General features: G+C 38.0%; 2 protein-coding genes across 9 annotated transcripts in view; both read left to right on the top strand.

Moving 5' to 3' along the window:
• Snmp2 (Sensory neuron membrane protein 2) overlaps nucleotides 1-12,998 on the top strand; it is a 47,986-nt gene that overhangs the window by 29,385 nt on the left and 5,603 nt on the right. The gene's annotated exons all lie outside the window — the stretch shown is intronic.
• Nucleotides 804-6,895, top strand: LOC138857930 (uncharacterized). Of its 2 annotated transcripts, XM_070112107.1 has the most exons (2): nucleotides 804-3,793; nucleotides 4,529-6,895. In XM_070112107.1, exons 1-2 carry the CDS (start codon nucleotides 1,084-1,086, stop codon nucleotides 6,364-6,366), a joined length of 4,548 nt encoding a protein of 1,515 aa, XP_069968208.1. In that variant the 5' UTR covers nucleotides 804-1,083; the 3' UTR covers nucleotides 6,367-6,895. The 2 variants fall into 2 exon arrangements, with proteins under 2 accessions (XP_069968208.1, XP_069968207.1); XM_070112106.1 differs by having other exon boundaries at nucleotides 804-6,895.

The following is a 12,998-nucleotide window of genomic DNA, read 5'->3' as shown; positions in this document are numbered from 1 at the left end:
GTTTTAGGCATGATGACCTCTGGAGAAGTTCTCACTAATAGACTAACTTTATATAGATTTTATCTGAAATTAAATAGGATTTTGGTGATGCCTACTATGCCCATCCTTCGCTAAGGCGGCATCATCCGTTAAACATATTCAGGGAACACTGTTAAAATGTCAACAATCGTTAAGTCAGGTTATAAAGAAGTTATGTTTGTGCAAATAAAATGCAAACAAAACGCGAGCGTTTACAAAGTTAATGGTCTCTTAATACCTGTTTTAGAGAATAATTAATGATATCAATGACATACTTTGATAAAAGGAAAATAATATATACATAGGTATAACTGTATCTATACGAAATTTACATTAGAAAAAGTTTATTTCTGTAGTGAATCGCCTAATGTGGTCGACTTCCCTTTGGCGCTTATCAAAATATTAGAGAAAAGCGAATAAAAAATAATGAACAAATATTATGCACGACGAATAAATCAATGACCACACCGACACAACACGACAATCCCGCAAGATATCAAACTGATAAAGCAAGTCCGACGCTGAGGCAGAGTTTACGTTTGTACGATTGGCCGTTTAACCAGTTTTTTTCTAGCAAACGTTTGTGTTTATATGCGCATTGGTGCGCATCTCCACCAATATTGTGCCACTGATTGACTGACTGCCTAATTGACCGCCGCCCGCCCGTCAGAGTAACTGACACTCTGAGCGCGACGTCAACGGCTGAATTATAAGTAATCTGTGTGTGCATGAATGTGGCGGGATGCGCAATCCGAGCTGGACATATAAATGCGAAGCATCGCTCAAATCAGTCTTCAACGGCACGCGAACGCGAGAACAAGCAAAGTCGAAGAAAAAACTGTACGCATTAATAGAAATTAAGAAGATTGGCAGCGAATTAAAATCCGTTAATAAACAATAGCAAGTTATTGTAAATTAATTCAGTTCTAACCTTCGCAAAGTGTGATTATTAAATCAGTAAACACTGTAAGCGCCCAAAAGGCATATATTACGCGTACGCACGATTATACGTGCCGCGTTACGTGAGCACTTAAAATCGAAATAAACCTACACGACGTTTTGAAAATGTCAACACGAGCAACGCTCGGTGTGCGTGTACGCAATGACGCCGCGTCGTGCGTTTTCACTCTTGTCGCGGGCGTTTTCTGCATATTGGTCGCTTTTACCGGAAGCGTCAATGCCAAGGTGTTCGATCGCTGCGAATTGGCGCAAGTGTTGCGCAATCGACATCAACTCGATTTGCATGAGGTCGCGACGTGGACTTGCATAGCGCAGCATTCGAGCGGTTTCAATACGGAGGCATACGCGGGTGGTCTGGCTGGCGGTTCACATGGACTCTTCCAGATAAGCGATGTGTTTTGGTGTTCGCCACCGGGCAAAGGATTCGCTTGTAATCTACCTTGTGAACGTTTACGTGACGCCGATTTGACAGATGACTTGCGCTGCTTGCATATTATCTACGACGAGCATCAACGGCTTTCCGGTGACGGTTATAATGCGTGGAATGCTTATCAGCAGTTTTGTCGTCATGGTGTCGAGAGTTATGTGTCAGACTGTTTTCCAAATCAACGCATTTCACCTGTGGCTCAACAGACATTCACACAAGCCGCTTTTGCCAGCGCGCCAACGTCATACTATACCTCCAACGACTTGGCGGTGCACACGAACTCCATAAGTAATGGTTATTCTGCGTATAAACGCGGCAAGATCTACGATCGTTGTGAACTGGCGCAGGAGCTGTACTACAAGCACAAAATGCCGATGGAACAGATACCCACATGGGTTTGTATTGCGCAACATGAATCTAAATTCGATACTTCGGCTGTGGGACGTCTGAATGCTGACGGTAGCGCCGATCATGGACTCTTCCAAATCAGCGATCTCTACTGGTGTTCGCATGATCGTTATAGTGGCGGCAAGGCTTGCGGACTGCAATGCACGAAACTGCTGGACAACGATATCAGCGACGATGTGCGTTGCATTAAGCGCATCCATGGTGAACACACGCGCATTTCAGGTGACGGTTTCACCGCTTGGTCCGTTTACAACCGCGACTGTCGCAACCAGCAGTACTCATTTATATCCGCATGCTTCCAAGAACCACCATTACAACACGCAGCTAAAACACACGTTCAAACTTCACCTTCACACACATTCCCCTCCTTCCAGGCGCCACAAGCACCCGTACATCCCCAATTTCAAGCCCCACAGACGTCTCTACATCCGCAGTTCCAGGCAAATCCCTTCCTTCAACACATTGGTGTTCCACAGAAATCCACACAAACACTACAAAAACACCAACAACACAAATACACATCCCCCAAAATTGTAACCCAGACACACAATACACAAACACACAAGGGTAAAGTTTATAAACGTTGTGAATTAGCTCAAGAATTGTATTTTAAACACAAATTTCCAATGCAGGATATAGCTACGTGGGTGTGTATCGCCCAACATGAATCCAAATACGATACAGCAGCAGTTGGACGGCTCAACGGCGACGAAAGCGCGGATCATGGACTCTTTCAGATCAGCGATCTCTACTGGTGTGCCCACGACAGTTTTGGCGGCAAGGCGTGCAATATACCGTGCGCGAAATTACTCGATTCCGACATTACCGACGACGTTCGTTGCATACGTATCATACACGAAGAGCACACACGCATTTCGGGCGACGGGTTTACGGCGTGGACGGTTTATAATCACCACTGTCGCAACCAGCAGATCGAACAGGTATCGGCATGTTTCGATAGCAACGAGATAAGTAAAACACAGGTAATTAGCGGCAGCAGCAACAATAATTACAATAATATAATACCAACAACGGCGCTGGCGTTGCCTGCAGCGAAGGGTAAGATCTTCAAGGAATGTGAATTGGCGCAGGAACTCTACTACAAGCACAAAATGTCGATGGAACAGATACCCACCTGGGTCTGTATTGCTAAGCATGAATCCAGTTTCAACACCGCCGCTGTAGGTCGTTTGAATGCCGATGGCAGCGCCGATCATGGACTTTTCCAAATCAGCGATCTCTATTGGTGCGCACATGAGAAATACGGCGGTAAGGCGTGCAACATACCGTGCCACAAACTGCTCGATTCGGATATCAGCGATGATGTGCAGTGTATTAAAACCATACATGCCGAACACACACGCATTTCCGGCGACGGATTTACAGCTTGGACGGTTTATAATCGAAATTGTCGCAATCAACGACTGGAACGCATAGCCAGTTGCTTTCCGGAGGAGGACTTACACAGGCCACAACTTATACAACCTGCAGTGGAGATGGATAAAGTCGCGCATGACGAAACAGGTATCGCCGTTGGTAAGGGCAAAATCTACCAGAAATGTGAGCTGGCGCAGGAGCTGTATTTCAAGCACAAGATGCCGATGAAGGATGTGCCGACATGGGTTTGTATCGCGCAATATGAGTCCAGTTTCAACACTGCCGCTGTAGGACGTCTGAATGCCGACGGCAGCGCCGATCATGGACTCTTCCAGATAAGTGATCTCTATTGGTGTTCACATGAAGACGCTAACGGCAAAGCCTGCCACATTTCATGCAACAAGCTACTCGACAATGATATCACAGATGACGTGCGTTGCGTGAAAACGATTTACGAAGAGCATACGCGTCTCGGCGGTGATGGTTTTACGGCGTGGACAGTTTATAATCGCAACTGCCGCAATCAGCAATTGGAACGGATAAGCACGTGTTTCGACAGCAAACTGTTGCAGCAGGCGCAACAAGCCAACGAAATTGTACAACGTGAGCCCACTACTTATCTTACACAATCCTCTAATATTAACCAAATAACCACTTTGCCGAATAAAATCAAACATAAAGATGAACTAAACCATCCATTTGTAAATAATCCTTTCCTAAATCAATTTAGTGCTGTGAAATTTGTGCCAACAACCTTGAAACCTAAAACAACCGCGAAACCCATTATGCATTACGGCGTCACTAATAAAATGTTTGCTGCAAAAACTGACTTTGTAAATAATCCATTCTTAAATCAATTCATACAGACACAACAAAAACCACATAGTGCCGCCAAGGTCCCGCAAACTGTAACAAATACTAATTTTATTCCCGCTGTACCAACCACTGCCCCTTACGCTGCCAACCCATTTCTAAGTAAATATCAGCCATCTGAAATTAAACAACAAACATTAACACCCATAATAATACAACAATCGCAAAAACAAAGTTACCACTCCAACCCATTTCTCTCCAAATATAAGGGCCAGTCGGCTAGCTTCTCACTAATCGAAACAAAAAATCAAAAACCATTCAATGCTGCCACACCAAGCATACAGCTAACACTGCCAAAACCGCAAACCTCGCAACAACAACATTTCCACTCGAACCCATTTTTATCACAATTCATCGAACAATCCCCAAGCTTAACAGCTCACAAGCCAGCATCTACAGCTAACCCATCGAGGAACCAAATAGTCGCACAATACCAGAATAATCCTTTTCTTCAACGAATTTCAGCAGCCTCACATAGTACCGCTATCAAAACAAGTTCACAAACCCAACAACAACATATACACCCAACGTCGAGCAGCACTGAAAAGACCAAGCTCCATGCTTACCCCACAAAGCCCTATGTGAATAGTGAAGTGTTTCGTACAACACCAGTCAAAATACCTGCTACCCATATAGTGTTCAAACCAGGTGTTGAAACTAAAGTTTCCACTACGGTATCTGCAGCAAAACCGGTCACCTCAACCACCCGAAAACCACATACACAAACGACGAAACAATATTATACCACTTTGCTCACAACCACCACTACAAGGAGGCCCACAACATTGACAACCGCTATACGGAAACCCACAGCAAATTATGGCGGAAGCGCGACTAAGCGACCAAGCACTTCATGGAACTGGCAACAGTCGCAACAGGTGCAGCCTGCAAAAGCAATCAGCACAACTCGCCAACCAACAATTCGACAACCAACAACTCGGCAACCAACAACTCGTCAACCAACAACTCGACAACCAACAACTCGACAACCAACAACTCGGCAACCAACAACTCGTCAACCAACAACTCGACAACCAACAACTCGACAACCAACAACTCGGCAACCGACAACTCGACTACCGGCAACGAAGGCGAAACCGAACGGAAGCACAACACGATCGCCACAAACTAAGCCGACAACAACGAAACTGTCCAATAACCAAAAACCAGCAACAAACAGGGGAAGTACACCGAAATCCTCGACAATTACAACAACAACGAGAAAACCACAGACTACGAAGAATCTCGGATTGTATCAAGAAAAGAAGACTACTACGACGGCAACTACGAAAAGGACGACGGTATCCACTAAAACTACACAAATCGTTGGAATCCAGAAAACGTTAACGACTACAACAACCAGGAGACCAGCAACCACGCAAAACGCTGGACTTCGGAAACCCACAACTGCCGCAACAACAAGAAAACCGACAACTAAACAAAGTACCACCAAACCTACCTCAAAGAGTTCTAACGACAAAACTGCCAATCTTAAAGCCACTACTACACGTAAACCCGGAACCACTGTAAGAACGCCGATAACACAAAAGACTACCGCTGCTGTAAAAACTACCACAAAGCGCCCAACTACAGCAACAAAGCGAGCAACAACTAACAGTAAAACTAATTCTAAATATAGTACAACAAAAATGCGAGAACAGCAATATGCCACAACTACGACAAGAAAACCGACGACAACTGTCAGAACGCCCATAACACAAAACACATTCGCTGCCACGAAGCCACCAGCAAACGCTCACCCAACTAGGCGCCCAACGACAGCAAGTCTAAATAATTTTAGTACCACAAAAGTGCCATATACGACTAAGAATATTACAAAAACAACGCCGTTTACCCAGTACACCAAACCAAGTACACAAAAACCGAAAGTCACTACAACAAAACCGACAGCATTAACGAAAACTACCAGCACTGCACGGGGAACTACGCGAAAGCCCGCTCTATATACCGCGAATGCAACGAATCAGAAACCGAATGTCATGCGAAATTCAGTCCACACAACACCTACGAAAGCCTCATTAACAGTAACAACAGCCAAATATCGGGATGATCCGTTCAGCCACCCTTTCTTCGACAAATACAAGGAACAATTCAAGATATTCACCACGACAACTACACGAACGCCCACGAGCACCGTCAACCATAAACCGGTACAGGCGCATTTCGGCGAGGAGAGCGAATACTATAAACAATTCCGAAATCATGCATCTGGCAGCGCGAAGACCGTTTACGCTTATGCTTTTGGACAAAATGGCACTGTGGCCGGACATTACGGTAGATAGGAGCTTTTGAAACAGGACAATGAGAAGTGAAGTTTGCCACGGAGATAATACTCAAGACTCTCAACGAAAATAATACTCAATTTATGGGATGCCTACATATAAAGTGGAATTTCAAAGTAATCCTAAGCGCTTTATATATAACTGCTTGTTTATTTGTGATGCTGTCAAAATGTGATGTTTTATTATAACTGCACTTGCGAAGAGGAAATGTGTACGAATCGGGTATAAAAGTAAATGGTTGCATACATTTCCGTTACACCAGTTGCAATATTAATTAAACAAATTACATGCTTAGTTTTTTAAACTTTTTTTTAACTGTTATTTTTTATATATATACATATATAAATATTTCTAATTAACTATACCTTGTATTTATATACTTTTCACATTGTGTACACGGAGAGTATATCAAATAATTAATTTAAGTAATTCGCGTCAATATATTTGCACACACACATATATACATACGTAACTAGATAAAATTACTATATAACAATAATAATAAAGAGATAATTATTGCAAATCAAAATATGTGTCTTTGGTTTTTATACGCTAAACAGGGTATATTAAGTTTGCCACGAAGTGTATAATACCCAAAAGGAAACGTCGGAGACTCTATGAAATATATATATCAATGATCAGCGTGACGTCTATCTGCCCGTCTGTATATACGAGAACTAGTTTTTCAGTTTTCGAGATACAGGTCCGAAATTTTGCACACGCCCTTTTTTTCCAAAAAGCATTAAGCCTGAGTGGCGAACTTTTTTCTCATTGTGAGAACATTTTTTCTGTATACCCGAATGTGGTCTCCAAATGGAACTAGGTTAGGTAGCTAAGCTGATGACTCAAGAGGCCACGAATAATACCACTTGCACAACTGGAGACGCTTGTACGTTGTGATGCCCAGAACTCCACGGTCGAAAAGGCTGTCATGTATCGACAAAACGCTTAGAGCCTGCCACAATTTTTTTTAGATGGCTAATATCAATTCACATTACAAGTTGCGTCCTCCAAAATCGTTAACCTCACCGCGTGGGTGCCAATGGGACAGTGTCCCGTTAGGACGCGTATCATTGCGACGATGTGGGCCTTGCTAAGAGCCAGCAGTTCAATGGACATTTTATGTTCCACTCTGGGCCAGAAAATTGAATTGAACTAAATTAAAAGATAATATTTGCTTAGGATACTTTAGAATATACTTTGAAATGAAAGAAATTATACGATGACTTTTGGACCACAATAATTTAACCTACAGCATGTATGTATGTACAACAATAAAACATATTGAAATATTTATAATTTCAATAAATAGCTGCAATTTCTCACAGGGCTCCTATTTATGCCCTTAACAATTTACCAACACTTAAACGCACTTGCGTATATATATGTACATATGTATGTATATATATATATTGTTTATCAACAAACCGGTCAACAAGGTGTTTACCTATTGATTAATGTCACCAACACTTTGGCATTTAACATTTAACCTTGTCAACGCGATATAAATGGTTGTATACACAAAAAAAAACTTAAATAAATATGAATACCAAGTAATAAAAATATGCATATAAAGAAACGAATTAGTTAAAAGCAACAAATTGAGAAGAACACCAAAAAAATCGCTTTATATTTGTGTGGTACGCTATTTAGCTTTATATAATCAGTTATTAAGGTTGGCAACCAAATCACAGAAACCGTCACTTAGATAAGAATCAGCGTGGAGTGCGCTCAACAGGCGCGTGTTGATAATCTGAGCACTCTACATGTCAAGTTTACATTACTAATAACAGACAAGCATTGCTTTATTATCGATTTGGGCGTACAATTTGATTGATCGATTAAGCGGGCGGCGATCGACGATCTACAAGCACACCTGCCACAGCGTTCTGACAATCTATTATTTTGCACTTTTTAGATTTCCAACATAGATTGTTAATTGCTGGTACCATTTTGCTTTGCTAGTTCTGCATATCTCTGTAATTAATTAAAATCTCCGCTCAAGGTCATCACACTGGCTGTCAAAAATCGCCAAAGCAACATGCCTGAAATTTCACTTTCAAAAAGATTCACAACTTGCCTATTGTTGTTGCTAATTATTAGTGTGCTATTTGGCACGCAAAGCGATATAAGTAAATAAATACCATACTTAAATTTATATATGGACGTCAGCATATAAGGGAAAAATAAATAGAGAAGAAATAATAAAAAAACAGAAATAAAAATTTATAAAAAATTTATAAAAGAGAATTAAAACAATAATAATAACGTAGAAGCAAACGATTCTATTCAACTGGAGCACTGATGTTGAGACACTTAACATTTTCAAGCCATATTGCACAGTGCTCTCGTGAAATAAAAACATTGAGATGTGCTTAAAGCCAGTCACTTTTAAACTCAAACAACACACACTTAAAAAAATTTTGAAAACAAAAAAAAAATTATAAAATATCAAGTAAAATTTATATGCCATGAATTTACTATTCTTCAGCCGTCCACCTGTTATTAATTCACACACACTCAAGTGCGCTCTCAAGCACACACGCACATGCATATATATGCTTAACCGCCGCTTCTTCACAATGTGTGCGTGTGTTTGTGTGGAACAAAGCTGAGTGCTGCACACTCTCAAACAATAGCAACAATATTATGCAAATATTTTGCATACCATTGTTTACTTTTATTCAGTTCACATTTGATTTAATTTATATTCTTTCCTTCTTAGTATATACTTTAAAACCGGAAAGAAGCTATTAACACGACTTAATACTAAGTTAAATTGATTATTTCCAGCATTAACGTAACGATTTCATAAAAGTATTTAATAACATTTTTTCGCATTTAAATTCATAAATGCTTAAAATTTTACGATTTTTCGCATGTTTCTACTTACACATGTTTGTATGTAAATATATACATATATAGGTATGTGTGCGCCCATAAATGTTTGATTTCCATAATTTTATAGTTTTGAATTTTAATTTTGCCATAAAATATTTGTCAAACAACTTGTTGCTAATGAAACGTATGCGCTTGTTGTTGTTGCTGTCCAATTAGTGTAAATAGCGAAAAGCAGACAATATTGACGCTCATCAATTATATTATATAAATAGCGCCGATTTGTAAAATGCAAAACAGGTCAATGGCTTCATTTAAGTAAAATTATTCTTAACAAAGCAATAAAATAGTAATTCTTTACCAATATGTTCTTATTTAAAGTGGCATTAACTTGTATACAGTGGCGTGTAAAATAATGCCATAACAATGTTATCTATAAAAACCCAACTAGGATGGCTTCTCAACTACATAGATAATAGATACTAAAGAATTATAATAGATATTATTCTTATCCAAAATAAATGACTGAAACTTACAGCCCACTTAGAAAGTTTAAAAAGTGGCCAGCTGTTTGAAAATTATATTAATTTTGCAATTTATTGTCTCAATAGAGAAAAATTAACAAATACAAAGGGGTTGAAATATACTTAAAAAACACATACATATAATAAAATATTTTAAGAGTTGCCATATTCGTATAAAAGGAAAATAAAGCATATCTCTTATCCAATACTACAATTTGAGTGGCAAACACAATACAAGGTGTGTCCTAAAAATAACCGAACCGTTGGAATATAAAATTAAATACAAATTATATTATCTTTCAAAATTATTATTTATTCTCCAGTACAATATTTCGAACGATCAACCATGCGAATGCATAGACTTTTTTATATAATTTATAGGAATGTTTTTCAGCCCCTCGGTTATATCTGCTGGTTTACAGTATTGGAAATAGAAAAAGTCAAATGGTTCTCCAAATAGTGTTTTTACTCGTATTTATTCACTCAACCCACATTCTCGTAATAAAATTTGACTCAATACCAATAATTTCACGAACGTTCTTTACTAACTCAACACGATTACTAGCTTCTGGATGACCTCGCCTTTGGTCGTCAATTAAATCCTCACGGTCATTTTCCAATTATGTAAACCAAGTACAAACTTGAGTATGACTCATTAAATCATAACAATCAACTTTTTTCATCAATTCGGAGGTCTCAGCGAATTTTGTTTCGAGTTTGACTCTAAATTTTATATTTGCTCTTTGTAAAAATGGACCTATTGCAACCTGGTGCTGTACCGGAAAGCGATCTTAGTGATACGTAAAACTAACAAATCACGAGTAAATATTTCCTAATCAAAAGTCCAACAAAATTTGCCAACACGTGCAGTGGGTTAGTAATATTACTAATAAGTCCTTCAAAATATTCAATTATGTTGATTTTAGAAGTTCTCTAGTCTGTTATCTGACGATCAGGGACCAACATAACCTATATATTATATGTTCTTATATTAATATAACGTTCTCTGAGCTAGTTCAACAGACATACTCGTATATTCATGCAGGCATATGCCAACATACTAACTATTGTTAGCAATGTTAGTATTTGATTGCAACTACTACTTACTACATAGGTAGAAGCTTCTTCTTAGATAAAAGTTTACCTTTGAGACAGTTTCATGAAAAAAAGATTACGAGAGCACACGTTAATTACTAGGTGGAAAGAAAGGCCATAGCAGTAAATTCCTACTTTTTGCAAACATTTATTGGAACAAATCTGAGTCTTTATTCAGAGCAGAAATGTCAACTCGGCAGGATTCAGTAAACATATTTGATGATGTTTCACTTCGTCACACATAAAAAATTTTTGAGGATTACACTGAATTTCAAAAATTTAGTGATTTAAAGGGCTGGTAATATGGTATATACCATTTTTTTAAAAAAAGACGGTTTATTATCTTTACTTTCCAAGATTATTTTATAGAAAGAAAAAACTGGTATATCTGCTTATAAAACTATTAGGATATTTTTAATTCAGAACAAATTAGGTTAAGCCGGCTTGAAAGGCTCACAGATTTCCTCGCACAAGGTGTGTACTAATAAGTTGATTGAAATAAGGCAGTTTCCATCTCGATCAACATTGTTCTTATAGCTCATTTTTGCATATTAGGAGAGCCCTTTCATTTGATGCATATTAAAGCGATAAGCAGAGAGACTGACTCCATATATTATATTAAAACGGATAGGAAGAGGGGGACTGACTAAAGGGGGGAATTCAAATGTAGACACACTTAGCTATGTATACCCATAGATGTGTATCAGGTTTCCGAAATAATTATTTTAGGGGAAGTACAAATTTAAATAAATATTTTTAATTAGCTTAATATGGCTTGACTAGTTCTTTAGAAGAGCTTTAATATTATTTTTCTACTCGTAAATGTTTTCACTATTTTTGATACAAAAACTATTATTAGCTTTATTAACATTTCTACATAATTTTATTTCTTTGCGTCATAAAAAACTAAACGCATTTCTCTGCAAGATTCTTGCCATTTGATAGAGATTTGTATGTTGCTAAGTTCTAACAAGTTTTCCTGCTTAAAATTAGTTTAAATTAATTTTAAAAAAATTGCATACATTATACAAGCATAGAAAAATGTGTGTGGCTTGTTAGCGCTTGTTTTATTCAGTGTTTGACACGCGTTTAAATTAATTTCGAAATTTATGAATATTTATGAACTGTTATATAACGTGCCGTTTAATATGTGCCAGGAACAAGGAGGAAAGAATTGTGAAATACATAAAATTGACAAAAATTCATTTTCTTTTTGGCAAAAGAGGCAAAATTAGAACAAAATTAAGAAAATAAAAGCCAAAAAAAAAACCAAAAACTGCTATAGTAGAGTTGACCTTAGCTCATAAAAAATAAACACTTCGCATATATATATATGTATATAGCATATATTAGGGTGGGCCAAAAATAAATTTTGAATTTTTTCCTTAGATATCTTATTTGGATGTTTAATGCATTACAACAAATTGTTGTGTAGTAAAAATTCGGTTGCGCCGAAGCTATAATACCCCTCACAAATACAAAAGATTTCTTACACAAACTTGATTTTGATCGGTCAGTTTGTGTGGCAACTATATGCTACAGTGATCCGATCTAAACATTTTCTACAGAGATTCCAACATTGCCTTATAATATCCGATGCCAAATTTCGTGAAGAATGTTCCCATGTTCAAATTTCATCAAAAGTAGTCCAACCACTTTGTTGGAGTTTGGCAACAAACACCAAGACACGGGAATTTTATATATTGTAATATATAATATGTACATATATACGCTAATTTATGTTAAAAAATGGAATGTCAACAAACAATAATCCGCAATTATAACTTTATCATTATCATCAACACGATAATAGCTATAATTATCTGCATAAATCTACAAGCACACACTCACATACACGTAAATAATGATAAACGAGTATAGAAAATACATATATATACAATGTTATTGTATGTTAGTATATTAATCATTCCATCAATCACCAATTCACCTACACCGCTAAGCTTTTAAGAGCGTGAAGTCTGTCAGTACTAATACATATATACGAGTATAATAAATTACCACATATACATGTGTACAAGTACACACAAACATGAATGTATGTTTGCTTTTGCTTGATATGTTTCAAGCTGTGCTCAAGCATGATTGTTTGTTTATCTTTTACCTGTTTTATTTTAGATACTATGCTTCTCATTTAAATAAAAATACATATAAGTA

This window comes from Bactrocera oleae, chromosome 6 (genome assembly GCF_042242935.1).
Source record: "Bactrocera oleae isolate idBacOlea1 chromosome 6, idBacOlea1, whole genome shotgun sequence".
Lineage (NCBI taxonomy): Eukaryota > Metazoa > Arthropoda > Insecta > Diptera > Tephritidae > Bactrocera > Bactrocera oleae.
This window is presented reverse-complemented; position numbering and strand designations above follow the sequence as displayed.